Genomic DNA, 18,016 nt, shown 5'->3' with positions numbered 1-18,016 from the left:
TCTGTGTGGTCTCCCCTCCTTAGTCCAGTCTAAAGCAGGGTTGTGACACTAGTGAAACACATGATGTAGCATCAATGGTAAACGGCTCCATCTACGGTATATGGCTTTTATCCAAAGCTCTATGCAATTTGCTTTTGGATCGAACCCACGGCCCTGTGATTAGTAGACTGTCTCCTTCTGCTCGACTGAGCACCAATTCCTCCTCAATATACTCTGGCAGGAAGTGTAATCCTCTTCTCATCATATTCTGTCTGACATTTTCTGTGAAAGCATCACTACTTTGCAGAGTTTTTTGCTGACTACTTCAGACTTACTCACTAGTATGCAGGTCATCCAGCCCTGATCATCCAATGATGTCGATGAGTGCACATCTAAGTTTGACAGAGGAATGGTGTGTTTATGCACTGTCCTCATGTCCTGTTTGTACTTATAACAAGGAAAAGTAATTCACTGTAATTGGTAAGTAATCCACTAATATAAGTACAATGTAAAATATGTAATATAAAAGCTCCAAAATCGCCATCCCAGTCACCGGTCGCAGTTTCACGGCGTTAAATCATAAATCATATTTTTTAAGAAAGCATATTAACCTATTGATCAGAATACGTTGGTTTATGTGCCGTTATGTCGCTCAAACTGTCTTACACTCTACAGCCAGTAATACACATCACATTTCTGATTCGTTTTTTAACATTCATGTCTGATAATTGTATTCCTTTACTAAACTAAAGGGCCCCTGTATGGTCCTTTAGATTCAGTCTTTCAGGATTCACTGGAACACAACAAATACTGTACAGATCTTAGGTTTGCTTAAAAAGAACCCATTACAAACTGTGTTGTATTAGCAAATATATTTTACTTTATTGAACATTCTTTAATCATGCACTGTACATCATCTACTGATTCATTCAAATATTACATCCCATATGATACATTTCACATCAATCAACAATGAAATATAATAATTCATAAAATCACAGCGATGACTTTTAAGCTATGAGGTTTCTTATCTGGGCTCCAATGAGGGTCAGTAATATTTATGCATGTGAAATGATGTTTAATAGCCACAGAAATCCTGGGGTTGTATAACCCTTTGTAAACCTGTGAATAAAGGCTGAGACTGTAAGGAAAAATAGAAATGTCTTAACAACATTTGTGCACAAATTATATCAACGGTGAGCTATGGCAGGGAATCTGACAGCGAAGTCATTTTTGAGTACACATAGAAAGAACCTGTCTCAAACTGAACTGAAAGTGTAACACTGAAGTTACATATAACCACACACAGTTTCTCAAATGTTGATATACAACCACATGCTCAAAGCGGTACTGACCCTAAAACCCCATACACAAAGGATCATTTGGACTTAACACTGTGACAACACTGCAAAGTTTTATTGTGTTAACTAGTATCCCATGGTTGATATTTACTTACTGCACTTAAGTCCTTGCCATTTTGAAATTGCATTACTGCATTATTCACATATAAAATTCACATAATCAGAGATAAATGTTATAAAACAGATGATAGTGATGGTAATTGAATTCTCGTGACACACAAAGCTTCACATTAAAGCTAATTCCCAGATTTAAAAAAAATAAATGTATTATTCTATCCATGATGCATGGTGGAATACTAAAAACCTTTCTTGTAGTGACATGAATGTTATTTTATTATTGAAAGGAAGAAAAAACAGCAACAAAAAAAAAAACTGGAAGCCCTTGGAAGGCATCTGAAGGACATTTTGGGTGCATGTAATTTAGAGGACATCAGAATGAACAGGGCACCATATTAAAACAGTATCCAGTTTCCTTAACACATGTATTCTGGTACAATTATCTCATAAGCTGAGGCATTGTGTTGAAGAATAAGGAGCACACCATTTAAAGGAATAATATTGACATGAACAAGTATGTTTTTAAGCTGTTCTATTAGCTAGTTAGCTGTCAGTAGTAGTGTCTAAATGAAGCTTCATGAAGCATTAGTTGGATTTGTTGACCCCACTAGATGGAGCTAGATCTAGTGGACTCGTGGAATGTGGAATGGTTCATGAAGCTTCATTTAAACATCACTAGCTGTGAGCAACAGTTGTAAACTGTTAGCACTATTCCTGCTGGATGTTTGTTTAGTAGCTTATTCGAGATAATGTAGCTACTGTAACAAGTGTTCAGGTCTTCACTGTGCCCTTAAAGTTGAAGTCGGTAACTTTTTCTAAAAAATATTTTTTCTTCATATTTGCTGAAATTGTTCTTTCATTACTTATTCACAGATCAGTGGACTGCTCCTAATGTCATCTGCTTGATCCACTACCTAACCGACAACCAACCAGGCAGCTCGGTTGGCTGCTTAACTGGTGAGTGGAGCTTGGTGTTGGCTGGATTTGGTCACAAACCTTCTCATTTACAGCTTAACAGTACACTCAAATATGTTTCTGAAAATGTATGCAAGAAATAGGCAAAACAGTAACAGAATTTCATATTTTATCAGAGCCGCCTAGTTTCAGTTTGACCGGAGTTCAGAGCAGTTATTGACACTGTCAGACACTGCTTGCATCTGATTGGTTGTTGTCTGTCGGGGGCAGTGGAAACTAACAGATGCCATTAGGAGCACACAGAGAGGGCTCTGGGATCAGACAGGAATGGTAGAGCTAGAGGTACATTACTTTTTCACAGATCCTCAGTCTCATTGTGCTGTCAGGATATAGTGACATTTCTAGTTAATATTTTTTTTAGCACTTTCCATAGAAAGTTAACAACTTCAGCTTTAACCTGTTTATATCTCAAATGTTAATTTAGTAGTATTTAGTTTTCTTTACAGCAATGAATGAAGTGCTAAGATTTAGGCTAACTGTAGCCCTTAAAATCAGGCCCCACTGAAGCCCCTTAGTGGAGGTTGGGACCCCTGGGAAACAGTGGTCTATAGTCTGTCTTTTTTACTGCCACCACTGCTCTCTGGCTGTTAGCACCACTGTTAGCCACGAATAGGACAGTGACAGATTATTACTTTTTTTTTGCAGAATAGATCAGTATGCTGCAGCAGGGAAGAGCTTAAGAGTGTCCAGAATTCCATTTTTTTTTATAGTAAACACTCGATAAGGTCAGTACCTTACTGAGTGTTTATTATTGATTGTGTAGAATAATCAATCCATTGTGCCTTAACTGACAGGTGCAGTTTTGCAATGTGAATGTTTTGGCAAAAAGTTGTGTACCAGTAGTAGTCAAAAGTTTGGACATGCTTTAAGTGAATGAGAAAGTGTGTCCAAACCTTTGACTGTTACTGTATAAATGGAAATTTGAAATTGCACTTATAAACATAGTTAGAATTCAGGCACTTCAGGCAGCTAGTACTTGTACCTTCATTGGTTAGGTTGGTTGGGTAAGTCCGGCTGTATGTGACAGTGTGTCTGGGTTCTAGAGTTTTGGACGGAGGGATCCGACCACAGGCTTGTCTGCGCAGAACTCTTTCCACCAGGAAGGCCGTTCCAGCACCTGACGGCCCTGCATCACGGTGGACCACAGGTTCTTGTAAAGCTACATGAAGGAGAAACAGGAAGAGGTGCTTACTGTTGAGAAAAAAGGTCGTTCTCAATCCTTTGTTTCTTTTTACCTGTTCCACTCTCAATATAATATACAGCAATAAATAAAAATTCTGCAAGAATACTGGAACCATTTCCTAATAAGCTTGGACCGGTGTAAACATTTTCAAACAGGTTAGATAAACAGTCGGCCCGGACCAGTATACCAACTTTTACCATGAGGTGACTTGACTCAGCAGCCATGAATGAGTGTTGCAACTCCAGTCCACTAGTGGCAGGAATGCACGTAATGACTTTTTTCCTGCAGTGTCCTCGTCTTAATCAAAAAAACTCTTTTGTTGGCTGCAAATCATGGATGCGTAATTACCAAGCCCCTACCACAGCAACTCCCTGGTTGATCCACGAAAGTGCCAAAAACTGCAGTTCTCCGAGTGTCCACTACAACTAGTTTGCATAATAGAGCAGTTTCTCATTGACCCCATGTTAAACAAATAAATAAACAAATAAATAAATAAACAGGCCGCTTTCACAGCATAATTAAACCTATTAAAGGCCTGGTACAAAAAACATTCTTGTCTGTGTGTTTGTTTGTTTTTTAAAGATGATTTTTTTTTTTGCAGTTTTCAAGCCTTTTAATAGATAGGACGGACAGGGAATGGGGTGAAAGAGAGATGGGGAGACATGCAGCAAAGAGCCTCAAGGACCTTCAGCCACTCTACATGGGGCGACTGCTCTAACCACTGTGCCACCGGCTGCCCCTGTCTGTATATTTAGGTCATATCTCCATGACAACATTAAGGGATGTGAATGTTTTTGTGCCAGGCTCGTTTTTATTTTATTGGAGGTTAAAGTTTATTAATAATTCGGGGCGTGGTCTCTAGAGTGACAGCTAGCCTCTGACCCTCACTTTACCTCAGAGGTAAACGTCAGCCAGATGGACGTATCTCCCTCCCCCCAACGTCACATACATGCCCTTTTTTGGTAAGAGGAAATGAGGCGGAGTCAAAGTCTGACAAGATGGAGACTCCCGTAGGTGAGGACGACTGGATCAAGTTGAGAGAACGCACCCTGACATAGAGGCTACGTCCATTTTTTATACAGTTTATGGTAATTAGACCTAGATGGTCCAAGTGGCCACTGCAATGAAAAATCCCCCAAAAAGGATTTTCTCCATAGACCACCACTGTAAAAGAGTCAAACTATTGACTGAACACCTTCAACAGCAAATAAGGTCCATTAGTGTTCTTTCTACTGTGAATTTTTAAACCATGGACTTTCTATATTTGTTAAACTTTTCTCAAGTCCAGAAAAGCGTTTTAAAAACCTGTGACATCCCAATGTAAAGTGTATGAGCTGAGCTAGAACTCATGGGTAGGGCCAACAGGAAAACACTACTGCGCATCTTCAGTGGGCCGCATATGACAGGCGTGAAATTTTCATCAAATCCAAGACTTGCACTCAGCCATATATCATCGTGTCACCCCAATAAACACATGTACAAACACGTGCACCATTATCCCTCCCAAAGCATCTCCTTCATGCCGTGGTTCGGCTCAGCAGTAAATTATCTGTGGCCTGTCCGACACCAGTGGCTCCATGAGTCCAGTTATAAATAAATATATAATGTAATAATAATGTTAAGCATGTATTTCTTATTAGGCTATCAGTGTTGGGCAGCTAATTGAAAAGTGTAGTGAGCTAAGCTACCAGTTACTCTGCAGTAAATGAAGCTGCACTACCCTGGAGCTAAAGTTACCCCAAAGAAATGTAGGTCGATAAGCTACTGCAACATTAATTACATCGAAGCTATTTTTTAAATGCACCCAAGAACACATATATACACATCCCTATGGCAGTGGTGTCACTGATGCACAGCAGTTTTATTTCACCCCTGCATTTCTGCAGCACTTGAGCTAGAGAAATGCTTGAGGAAATGTAGCTCATGTCAACGCTACTGTGCTTTTTATCATTAAAAGAGAGAGCTAAGCTAAAGCTAAAATCAACCCAACTTTATTTTCTTATCCACCTTTCTAACAGGACTGCTGAATATTATTGCATGCATTGAAGAAAAAAGAAATGGAACCTGTGACCTTCTGGTTGTGGTGTGGGTGGACATCTTCATGCTTTGATATAATAAGAGTTCCCTCCCTGTATAATCTTAGCTGTCATCATCACTTCCTGTCTAACCAGACATGAAAAACCTGCAATCAAAGTGCCATTTGGATCCGCACCAACCACAAGAAGAGCTGTCATCTTGGAGTTCCTGTAAACATACTACTGGCCTTCCGAATGTCACGTCTTCCTGCTTTCTGATAAACAACCTAAACATGTTTGATGAATGATGGCTCAGACCCTCACTATGGATTTGCCTATGACTGCAGCAGAACAGGAAGCTTGGTTATGAGAGTTAATGTGTCTGGAGAGTGATTCACAGCAGGACGGCCGGCTGAGACACTTCACACTGTTTATCTTGTTGGATTATTTTGATGGTATTCATGCTTCATTATATTGTTGTAATTATAAGTTTACAGGAAGGGGGATGAGAAGGACATGACACACGACCGCCAGGAGCTGGAATGAACCATGTATTATTTTCTCAGGTGGTGTTTGGAAGCCACTAGTTTCACATGTTTACGAACAGTATATATATATAATTAAGATTAATCCTAAATCATAATGGTGACTCATATCCAAGGCAATCTGAATTATAAAGCAGATACCTGGGGGGCTAGGGACATATACTAAAGTCGCAGTCAGCAACATTTGTTTGATCATATTCACTGAAGTCAACACTTTAAAAAAAAAAAAACATGGCTCTACATGCCCCTGGAGCTTGTTGTTTGTTTTGCGAAAATCCACTGCGCCCGTATCATCTTGTCACTCAGCGCAGAGCTGATTCTCAGGCACAGTTCGTGCACACGCCACAGATCTCCCCTCCCCGCTCGCGTATGTTACAGTACCACAGGCACACGCATAAAACTAGGCATACGCTAAATGACGTTAGCAGTTACTATCTATGAGTAAGTTAACCAGCCTACCTCCATGTAGCGTGTACCCCATGCTGTTTATCAATGACAGAAGAGAAGACGCGGGCGCATTCACAGAAATCTGGTGCACGCGCACTGACGAGCACTCGATGGGAGGGAGCGGAGGAGCTCAGTGGTAGACGGGGAGGGGCTTGAGAGTTGTCAACATTTGAAATTTGACTGAGTGAACTCGAGCTGCCAGACTTGCTGACTGCAGCTTTAACTGTGTATCAGTTGGTTTCTGGTAATCAGATACACAGCTAATTAGTTCTGAAACATGCATATGCGCAAAATTGAACTAATGAGGAAAACATTTGAAAATGCTAAAAGCAAAATCTCAGATCCGGACAATGCCAAACTTCACAGTTATTTCTGTACTGCCATTACTAATACTTTTACTACTAGCACTCATAATCTCCACAAACTGTTGTATCAGGTATATTTTATACTAGATTTTACAGTATTCAGACTTCATAAGGTGTTTTAAACCTTTGGGTTGATGTTAAAACCTCAGATAGAAAAGAAGTAGAGGCTTTTGGTTTTTTTGCAGATGATAGGCAGTATTACTGACAATAAAGAACCATGGAAACTATTAAAAAGCTTTTTATGAATTAAAAAACTCAAACATTGTGTTGCCTGGTAATTTTTCCTACATAGTTCTGTCCATTAGTAGTCTGCCGTTCTTCTACAGCTTCATATCTGACTTATCCTTAATCAAGACCCACAGGGAAACATGACTATTTAATGTTTTTACAAGTAATGAGGATGAAGGAGAAAGCAATACAGTAGAAACAGAATGGAAGTCAGTGGTATTAGCATTATTAAACTATAAACGTTCTCAAACTTGCCAGATATTACAGATAACGCATCTAGAACCAATTTTGCTACACAAATAAACTTGACAAACCCTGAAGCTAACACAAAGTAACAGACCACACTGTGGGTCTTCATCTCTAAGGCTAAACCAACATTAAGTTAAGGCGTCTTATGAAAAAGGAAGTTCTCAGACAGTGCAGAGAGGGTCATTGTCAACAACTGTCAAAGGCAATTTATGCGCAAACACAACGCTGGATGTGTTTTCTTGGAAGAGGGAGCGCCAGCAGCCAAAGCTCTGCAGTCTTCTTCCCGTAATGAGACTCAGCCTGACTGAGTAAATGTCCCACAGCGGGACTGCATGGGAATGGGGATCAGCTGAGAGGGAAACTGTATGGTTTGTTACTGAGTCACTGTGATGACTGTTGGTTTGGGTGTAGAGTTCACAGTTCACCAGTAGTCCAAACCTATTTATCCTATTCACTTAGAATAGGATAAATATTTGGTTAGTCGTTGAACCCCTCCCAAACTGTCCCTTCAACCTCCTGACGTAAATGGGTCGGTACCCTTAAAAGAACCCAGTTGGGTACCCTTCCCTAATAAAAATACTGTATTAGTTGCTCATATAAGTTGTTGTAAACTTGACTATAATACGCTTTGTTTATTTTTTCACATGTAGACTTCAATAATCAAGAATTCACTATCAGCTGACATTCAATTATCAGAACAACAATAATACTGATAATTAACTGTCCCTATTATAAACTATTATAAATTCTAAATCAATTCAATATCAAAATATTACTACAAAATGTATTTTAAAAAGACTGTTACATTTTACTTTGAAATTCAATGTATTATTGTAATGTGCCTTCACATTAAAAGTGTGTATTTTTGATTATTGATTTTTTTTTTCATGATTCCAATGGCATACTCCAGACTCCACGGATGTGACTCGACTTGAAGTACAAATATTACTCGTAAACATTTAATGTTTTTATCAAATATTATTCAATATCAAAATTACAATTAATGATGACGAGAGAGCAGAATTGTTTCCTTGGAGACTGATATCAGATATAAGATAAACAATGTGTAATCTCACCACATCAAATTTTAGCTGTGCCACACATATTAAAGTGTCTCTGATGTGATAACAATAAGTACTTTTTAAAGCCCCCTTATGTGTAATGCTTGTGACAAAAATGACTGAGGTATAATCAGGCTTTCTGTGTTTGCCCGTCTTTACCTGCCCGTCAGCGTTGCCGATAGGTGAGTTGAGAATGAAATCAGAAGGTGCAAAAACATCCACCAATGCCACTGCATCATCCTTCAGCTGGAGGAGACACAAACAGAGCAGATCAGCCGGGGGAGCAGCATGTACCAGAGCCATAACCTTATCATTCAGCTTTATGGATAAGTACTGAGGGACACAAGAAATGTTGGATAACAACACACTATAAAACAGTGTAGCTAAGGAAATGTTTCTGTACCTGGGAGCAGAGAGTGAGTATGGCCACCTGGACCAACTCTGTGGGCTTCCTTCCACTCAAGTAATTACCTGTACAGGAACAAAACTATGTTACAAATATCAATTCAGTGTGGTAGGTTACATAGATTGATGCATACACAGTATATAGAGTAAAGTACACACCCTGGTAAAGTGTGGCCATGTGGCTGCTGAGGCTCCACAGCCCATACAGGGCACACAGCTTGCTTAGTACAGGTCTGAGACCAGCTGGTGTGTCCTCATCAGTAGTCAGCTCATGAAACCTCTGGAGGCAGTTGTGCTCTATGTAGGCGATGGCCAGGGAACGGCAGAAGTAGACCTGCACACACAGACACGGAACATTTTAAGCATACTTTCAAATCAGTACAACATTTAGCCACAGTTAGGTTCTAACCATGTGTATACATCAGCTAAGTGCAAGTTATATATTGTATTTAAAAAAAACAAAAAATGTTTTTATGGTGGCAAAGAAAGTTTCCTCTTTACGAGGTATGGATAAAATTCAAGATTCAAGATTCAAGATTCAAGAAGCTTTATTTATCCAGAGGGAAATGATTGTGCAACAGTTTCAATACAAAGATGGGAAAGGATCAGAGTAACAATAAGCATAAAAACATGAATCAAATCAAAATAAAGCTAACGTCAAATAAATCAAACAATTAACTAGATGTGACAGAGTGCAACAGACATTGTGGTTAAACGTAGGTTTATACAATATACAACAATACACAGCGTGCAGTTTAGCAGCATGTTGAAATAAAATAAGTACAAACTAAATAAGTGATAAGGAGAGATAAGTGAGAACAGTGTTAAAGTGTAGCAGCATTTCTGACTGAACTAAGTTACAGTGCAACTAAATAAAGTGATGCAGTGATGACAAAGTGACATTTGCTCAAAATACATATATTACATATATAATTATAGTTACTATAGTTTCTGGGATCCCAAGAGTTAATTCAGTGATTGCTAGCTACTTGTTAGCTTCTTGCTAGCTTGCGAGCTTGACATGCCCACTGCAACAAGTAAGAAGTGGCAAAAATGGAGCTGTGCGACATGTTCTTTGTAGTCGTTCCTAACCCTTAAAATGAAATAGAATATACACACTGACGCACCAGTAAAGCTTCTGTTCATACAGTGCGGGTAAAAACTTGGCGTCTGCAATTTCTATTAGCGCTAGTAGTAGTACGGAAAGCTGACTGTTCCTTCCCTTTTCCTCTGAAGGATAGAGGACACATTCACACAATGTCTGCAGAATGGGAAGGACGGGAATACTTATTATTTCAATGTAGGAGCATCATTCTAAGATAGTTAGCAATGCTATCATTGTGGTTGATTAACAAGTGAAACTAGATACAACTAGACATTGTACAGCTCCTTTGTAATAAACTGAATCAATTCTATTAACGTGTCACTGCGTAACCACTCGGACATTGCTATCCGTACACATCCGGTCTGACATCTTTTATAGTCTTTTCACGGTGCTTATCCTGGGTGATTGGCACACTTTAGTGCAACGAAAATTCATTTACACACTTCTAAGAATCTACAAGGGAATTTTGATATATTTATATATATATATATATATATATATATATATATATACATATCTAATTATTATACAAAAGTGACTTTGGAGAGAAAGCCGAAAAAACATTTGGGTATACAGTTAAAATGAAAATTAAGGAGCTGTTGCATAGTGTGGGGTTGTTGAAGCATGTCATATTATTGAGAAGGTCGGTGCTGAATGTGTTGACAGCACTGATGTTAATTTAGACGACCAGCAGCGGCCAGTGTCTACAGCAAGGAGATTGCGATGTCCAACTGGACCCAAGGGTAATTCAGCAGTTTTAACGTCCTTGTGTGGACTATTGTAAGACAAAGCTGAAGTAAGCGGTTAAGATGACATTGAGTTTGAAAGGTTAGTAGTTAGACTTTAGTTTTCCACCATTAAATTAACTCGGAACATTACACCATCTAGATGAGACAGAAGTATTGATAGAACTTTAGCCAAAACTGTCCGACTGGTGACACAATCACTACACATATTGGATTTGAATTAGCAATGGAGGCATTGAAGTTATTTTACATCCAGTTTGTTGACACTTCTTTTCACCAAGTGGAAGATATCGTAGCACAGCTTACAGTGTATGACAGCATTTTTTTAAATGCAGAGCAAATTGGGGCTAATTTATGTTGCACAAACTGGATCACACTGTGCCTGGACTTGACTAGCCAAACATCTTTTTTAAAAAAAGTAGACACTCACAAATCAACATCATGATTACCAAACTCTCGAGAGACTAGTCTTGTTTCTACTGTGAACATTACTACATGTGCGTACGTAATATTAACGCTCACAAACAAGTCCATTAAATCACTGAATCCAGTGACACACACATTTCCCAGAACCACAACACACCCCCGTCTGACACTGTAACCTCCAGCCTGCATCTAGACTCTGACATAATAACACAAACCAGATGATGGCAGCCAAGACTTTAAAAAAATCATACCTCCCCTGAGCTAAACACCATTTATTGCCGTTTCTAATGTGCTGGCCTGGAGACAAAACATGAAACAAGATGTCTATCTTCCAGGGCAGCAGTTCAGTTCTGAGGCTTCGCTAACACTGCTTTGGTATTGCTGTGATTTACATCTGAAGTGGAAGTTATGTGCTGAAATTCACAAAAGGAGGGAATTATGTAATTAAATGCTTAGTGAAATCTGTGATTTCCAATTCAAATGATTCATTCAATCCATGAGCTTCTGATGTAGGTACACAATCTTTAAATTGTCAGTGGTAGTTACCATTGAACTATATCTTCTGCCACAAAGCTGAGAGTATCCATAAAGGCTTTGTGTGGTATGGGTAGGACCAAATATCAAGAATATATCATATTACTTCCTCTTGCGATACATTGTTGATACACTGGCGCCAAAAATACGAGGCACTATACTAAAACTCAATGCACTTTGTTGTATACTGTTTCATCTCAGTTGTCAAATTCGGTGAAACTGACTCCACAGTGCAGTTAATAAATAAATAAATAATTTCTGCTTTTTACCTTTTTAGGGCAATTTTCTTCTTCTTCAGTAACACAGATATCAGGATGTATCGTAGATGATGGTCTCGCAATCTATCGAGTATCGCTATATGGTGATACTATCCTTATAGTGTGCAACATATCGTATTCTGAGTTACTCTGTGATCCACACCTCTACTGGGCTATGTTGTGTCTCCCGGGTCCCCAGTGAAGTTAATTAGAAATAGTGAAAGAGACGTCTGTAAATCTGTGGATGTATTTTTTTGAGCGTCACAAACCAGGGCTTGAGATTAACACCCGCCCACCCACCGGGCGGCTGGTGAATTTCAGCCATGGCAGGTAAGACACTTGGCCTTATTCGCCACTTTGGCTGGTTGAATTTAATTGTAGTCTTCTCAAAGGTCATCTGAATTAATAAACTGTTGGCAAAGTGATACGTGACTCCCATGAGCACTTGTGACGGACAAAACTTCCTTGTTGGATGGAAAACAAAAACAGTTAAGTTGAGAACACAGCTACAACTAGAGAAATAGATCCAGACGTGAATAGGGATGCGGTGGAAAAAGGAAAGAGTGGAAGGCAGGTAGAGTGTCTGATGTATGATGCCGTTAGGAAAACAAAGTACTGCGCAGATTGTATTTTCTTAGCAAAAGGGGTTTTCGTTTGTGATTTTAAAACAAACTTCAAATAGAAACTTTAAAAGAACACAGTTTCATTAAACTCATCTAATATATGGGGGAAAAATGTCATGATGGTCTAATGTTTTGAGATGCACCTGTACGTGATTGCTGCTTAGATATCATTTATATAAAGTCATCACTAAGGTTTTCAATTAAAAATATTTAAATGTTCTATTTTTTAGGAATTGTATGTATTTCAATTGCATTAGACTTCAGTGTTTATTGTTGTTATAGACATACATGATGTTGTTAATAAATGCTATATATAAACAGACACATCCCTGCACCACTTTTTACTTCATGGCTTAGAAGCTGCCCTTTATCTCAGGTTTTTTTATATACTATGCTGAGTGGCTAGTAACTTTTGAAAACCATTAGACACAGTAGCTGGTGAGCAAAAAAGTCAGTGTGAAGCCCTGGACACAACCCCCACGAAATGATTTGTTTCACTATCAAAATTTGATCCGTTTGGTCTGATAACATATTTAAAGTGTAGAAGAGCTGTGTGTGTCTGCATGTGTGTGTACGTGTCTTACCTGGCTGTTGTTGCGGGCCTCAAACTCATCCTTTCCCGATGCCCTCTGCTGTTCCAGCCTCTTCTGGCTCTCTTCCAGCAGGAAACACACCAGCCACTTATAGGCTGCCAGCGGCACTGATATGAAGGACAAGGAGTACACTCAATGGGTTAAACTGAGTTATCACTTTGCAATCAGTAGAAGTTTTGTGTCGGCGATATTTAGATAAATGGTTACATTTGAAATTTTTATCAGATTGATATGAAAAGCAGATTTTCGAACCGATTCAACGATGATTTAAGGGAATAAAAATCCCTTCTGAATTCACGGAGTACCTGCAGAATCCATGCACTCCTCCATTGTTCTTGCTGTAAACTTGCTTTCTAGGATCTTGTGGAAATCATCCAGGAAATCCACAGTGTGAAGTGGAGACTGAATCCGCACGCCATCTGAAACCAAGCAACACAGCAGCTAAAACGTTAGCTCAACCAGAGTTCCTGGGCTCACAATTAACATGACCTCAGTGTCTGATGTTGCCAATAAATGTATCTAAATGTCCTATTCACATTTACTTAGAATTCCCCTAAACATCGGATCTTATGTGCAGAAACAGAATAGGTCCCTAACATTGACATCCCCCATGGTGCAGAGAGGGAAGCCTAAGCTGTGTAGTTTTAGTAGAGCACATCGTCAAACAGAAGCAAAACAAGAAAAATCCAAAACTTCATAATACACCCTTAAATATGAATTCAATTTAAGTGGAATGCTGTACAAAGCAAGAAAGCTGACGGCTACTCTTTGAAAAAGTGTTACCTAACATCAAAAAAATATACGAGTGGATTATCACACACACACACACACACACACACACACACACACACACACACACACACACACACACACACACACACACACACACACACACACACACACACACACACACACACACACACACACACACACACACACACACACACACACACACACACACACACACACACACACACACACACACACACACACACACACACACACACACACACACACACACGCTGAAGAGCTAAAGTAGAAGAGCTAAGTTCAACGGCATGTCTTATTGTGAAAGACAGTGTTGAGCGCTCGCTGGTGTAGCGGCTACTGGCAGGGCTAGTGGATGACCTACTGTAGCTGGCAAGCTAATCGCTGACATGCTAGCGCTTGTCAGTCACAACAGCTCACCAGTACTTCTGCCTAACTGTCAGCCATCATTAACAATAAATAAATAAACATAATAAATAACATAAAGCATTTTATTGAAGAGACATGTTTGTGCCATCGACACACGACATTCCTCTTTTGTGAAGAAGAAGAAGTTTATACTCCAACAGAGGGGGTTAAATACAGTTAGATGGAGCCACACAGCTGCTGTCATATGATAGCTTCCTATATTTTGTCCTATATTGTGATGGTTTGCCTTTGGTCTACAGCATGAATACCTATGTCAACGTTCACCACAACTGATGTGAAAGATTATCCCGATTGGCCAATTGTTGATCCCATTTAAATTGATAAGGTGAATTTCCACTATGGATGAATAGCCAGAATGAGGCGGGTCTATCTCGCCGAAATTCCACTAATTTGCATGTGAGTGGGAAAGTAGGGCCAAAAAAACGCCGCTCAAACCCTGAGAGAAGCCCGGTTGCTGATTGAATGTAGCTCTCAGCAGGATGTGACCTGTGGTAGTACAGACGCCGCAACAACACGGTGAAATAGAGTAGACACTTTTATCGAGTGGTGTAGAAGAACACAGCACAGAAAATGATCTGTGCACGCACATCTTTGCACGGGCAGCTGATCACCGGCAATCGAGTCTGGTCAATCCCTCTGTGGCCTTTTTTTTGTAATGGAAACACGGCGAGTGAACGGCCATTTGAGAGGGCGTGCCCTAAAACTTTCTGAGCGGCCATATTTTACCATAATGGAAACGCACCGATAGCATTTTTTCTGAAATGCAGGTGACCTAGCCTGAGTAGCCTGACAGCGTATTAGTCTGGGCCCTCTCAGTTCATTTTCTATTCCCACAGTGCAGAGCAAAATGCTTCAAGACGCAATTGGATAAACCTACAAGCAATCAAAGCCATGAAGTTTGACCTACAACAAAACGTTGGTGCTTGGTAGGTGGAAAACAATGGGGGCAGAATAACAGTTCAATAAAATGTTTCTGAAAACATTTTATGCAAGAAACAAGCGATACAGTAAATCAAACAGAAAATCTAGTCATATTTGATCAGCGCTGCCTAGTTTGACAGTTTGATCTGAGTTTCATGAGCCTGAAAAACTGAACCAAGACTGGAAGGTGACACTGTCAGTCATGGTCTTAAACCCGCCCCCTATGATATAAACGCTTGTGATTGGTCCGCACAGGGTCAGGGTGACTGAAAATCTGTCTATATAAGCGAGGGGCCAGAGTGATCTGCCAGAACAAACACAAAGAACGGCAAATTTGTCTTGTTTCCAAGCTACCAAGTGATTTGTCTTTTGAAGCAATTTTAGTGACAGCCACAGGTGTAGCTCTCACCCTCACGCCCTATAACTGACAATACAAGCTTAATAATCCCTCAGTGTATATGGACTGACCGCGGCGTTTAGCGTGGAGCCAGCTGAGCAGGTAGTTGCTGGTCTGTTGCAGCAAGACGTTGTTGTCTCCTTCATATGTGCAGTTTGGGTCATTGTCATTGCGCAGATCACCCAGCCGGTTCACTGAAAATAAGAGAAGGTAGTTAGGTCTCTGTGTGTGCGTGTGTGTATATGAGTATCCGTGTGTGTGAGACTGACTGGCAAGATATCCATGTCCACCGCAGGCCTCCCTGCACTCCTGGATCCCCCTCTGAGCGGTCCACGAGCCCAGTGGTTTACTGGAGCAACCTATGGCATGGATCTCCCTGCCCATCTCTGCCTGCAATACACACGCACACGCACACGCACATCAAACAGACATTAAGGGGGCACTCACACTGTCCTTCCGTACAGTACCCAAGCACTGGGGGGGCAAGTACCCTTGAGCACGGGGCACGGTACGGATGGAGAGTGTGAGTGCGCCCTAAGGCTGAAGTATGATAACTGTGGACACACTAATGCACCTCATCTTATCTTACTTGTCTGTCACTCTTCTCCCTCATCATCACTCCAATCTGGAACTCGACAAAGTTCATGAAGATGGATTTGGAGAAGTGTTCAAGAGCATATGCTGCTGCCAGGTACGGGATCAGACGCCATTGCTGGAACAACGTTAAAAAAAAAAATCAAAGTTACCTTTTTAAACAAAATGTGGCTTTAGATACATTCTGGAACTTTGTACACGGTAGTTTGATACATTTGCTTTCAAATCCACTCCCTCCATCCTGACCTGCAACTGGTACTCCAAAACCGGAATCTCCTCCGTGCTTTTGGGTCCAAACTGCCTCCTGGTGGCTGAGAAGCGGATGGCGACACACAGAGCCAGCTTCAGGTTGACTAGAGCCATCCTGGTGATGGACACCCTGCCACCCGACAGGGCGCCCAGAGACTCACCAAAACGCTTGTTGGGGTCCTGAAGGAGAGGAAGGACACAACAGAGAGGAGAGAATAAATAAAATAAAATAAAAAGAGTTATTTAGATATGCGACAGTTGTAATTCCACTGTTCGGCCACTATGTCAAATTGGCTTCAGACCCTGGCACACTTCCTGAGGGCTACAGTTGGTCCAACCTCCCCTAAACTGGACAATAGAAGACTAAAAGAACATTGCTCCTTCTCATGCTGCATTCTCATGTGCAGAGTGGAGGAGCTGTTAGTTAAGTTCAGAGTTAAGCCCAGAGATAGCTGGCTGCGCCACTGATCGAGCCTCAAGGTATAGGCCCCTTCTCGTTGCTATTTACACCTCTCATGGGGTACCAGAGGAATTTTCCAGGCCTGGTTGTCATTACCAGTCATCTTCTCACCATGTCCATATGGATTTGGCCCCTGAGAGCTCATTAAATCACTGCAGCAGTGAAAAGCAGCCATAATGTGAAGACAGCGTTTGACTGCCGAACAGTTAAAAGGTTGCTTACTGCATTTATCCATTCACATCTGTGCCTGGATGCATTTTCAATAAAGAGTTTGTGAAAAGTTTGTAATTGAAGGAGCAATTCCTATTGGATTTTCTGCCAAAATAAACATCGTGGGGAATACATACAGTAGAATTTTCTATTGGATTTTCTCTAGTCTGACTCACCACAACGTTTTCCTCCCCTTCCTCCCACTATCTCCACTAACTATTCTGCCAGGGTACCGCCCAAGAAGACTGTGATTGTTTTAAAGACACACAAGCAAGCCAGAACGTTTTGAATGTTAACTCGTGCAATGTGAGACTGGATTGTGACAGTACTTTTAAGGGTCAGTTCCCAGATTACAGTAGTTTTTAGAGTAAGTTCATCACTTCAAGCAACATCTCACACATTGTTAATGATTTTATTCATTAGTAAAGAAACATCGAGTAGTGCAGCTTTCATTTCACATGGCGCTTTGAATGCCTGGAGATCTTTCTCTGGCTCCCAGTGGAAATAACTAACCTTGAATGGTGTGACATAGTGGCCATCAGGAGTCACATCCCCCGTCTTATTCAGTAGATTCTCCCAAGGGATTCTCACATTATGAAACAAAGCAAACCTGAAGGGAATAAGACAGAAAATGATCTTTGGTTACAGATACTGTCAACGTGTGTGTAACACAAAAGCAGGACAGACCTGGTGTGTCTGTTTCACAATACGACTGTAAGACCACTGCTAATACTGTATGCTACTGCAGTGTTTCCCCATTTTTTTCTCTTGACCTACTTTTTAAAAGGACATACCATCTCGACCAAAGACAGAATAAGTGCCATCTGTAAATTG

The 18,016-nt window shown here is 40.4% G+C and overlaps 1 protein-coding gene across 1 annotated transcript in view; it reads right to left on the bottom strand.

The window, feature by feature from the left end:
- Window positions 1-982: 982 nt before the first annotated feature.
- acox3 (acyl-CoA oxidase 3, pristanoyl) overlaps window positions 983-18,016 on the bottom strand; it is a 32,285-nt gene continuing 15,251 nt past the window's right edge. Inside the window, exons 9-19 of the mRNA XM_083937171.1 lie at window positions 17,696-17,792; window positions 16,510-16,692; window positions 16,259-16,381; window positions 15,939-16,059; window positions 15,741-15,863; window positions 13,460-13,573; window positions 13,146-13,261; window positions 9,030-9,204; window positions 8,869-8,936; window positions 8,625-8,711; window positions 983-3,531 (exon numbers count right to left, since the gene is read on the bottom strand). Coding sequence (XP_083793297.1) covers window positions 3,412-3,531; window positions 8,625-8,711; window positions 8,869-8,936; window positions 9,030-9,204; window positions 13,146-13,261; window positions 13,460-13,573; window positions 15,741-15,863; window positions 15,939-16,059; window positions 16,259-16,381; window positions 16,510-16,692; window positions 17,696-17,792 — 1,327 coding nt within the window. The 3' untranslated portion in view covers window positions 983-3,411. The remainder of the gene's footprint in view (window positions 3,532-8,624; window positions 8,712-8,868; window positions 8,937-9,029; window positions 9,205-13,145; window positions 13,262-13,459; window positions 13,574-15,740; window positions 15,864-15,938; window positions 16,060-16,258; window positions 16,382-16,509; window positions 16,693-17,695; window positions 17,793-18,016) is intronic.

This window comes from Echiichthys vipera, assembly GCF_963691815.1.
Source record: "Echiichthys vipera genome assembly, chromosome: 22".
In the NCBI taxonomy this organism is placed as follows: Eukaryota; Metazoa; Chordata; class Actinopteri; order Perciformes; family Trachinidae; genus Echiichthys; species Echiichthys vipera.
This window is presented reverse-complemented; position numbering and strand designations above follow the sequence as displayed.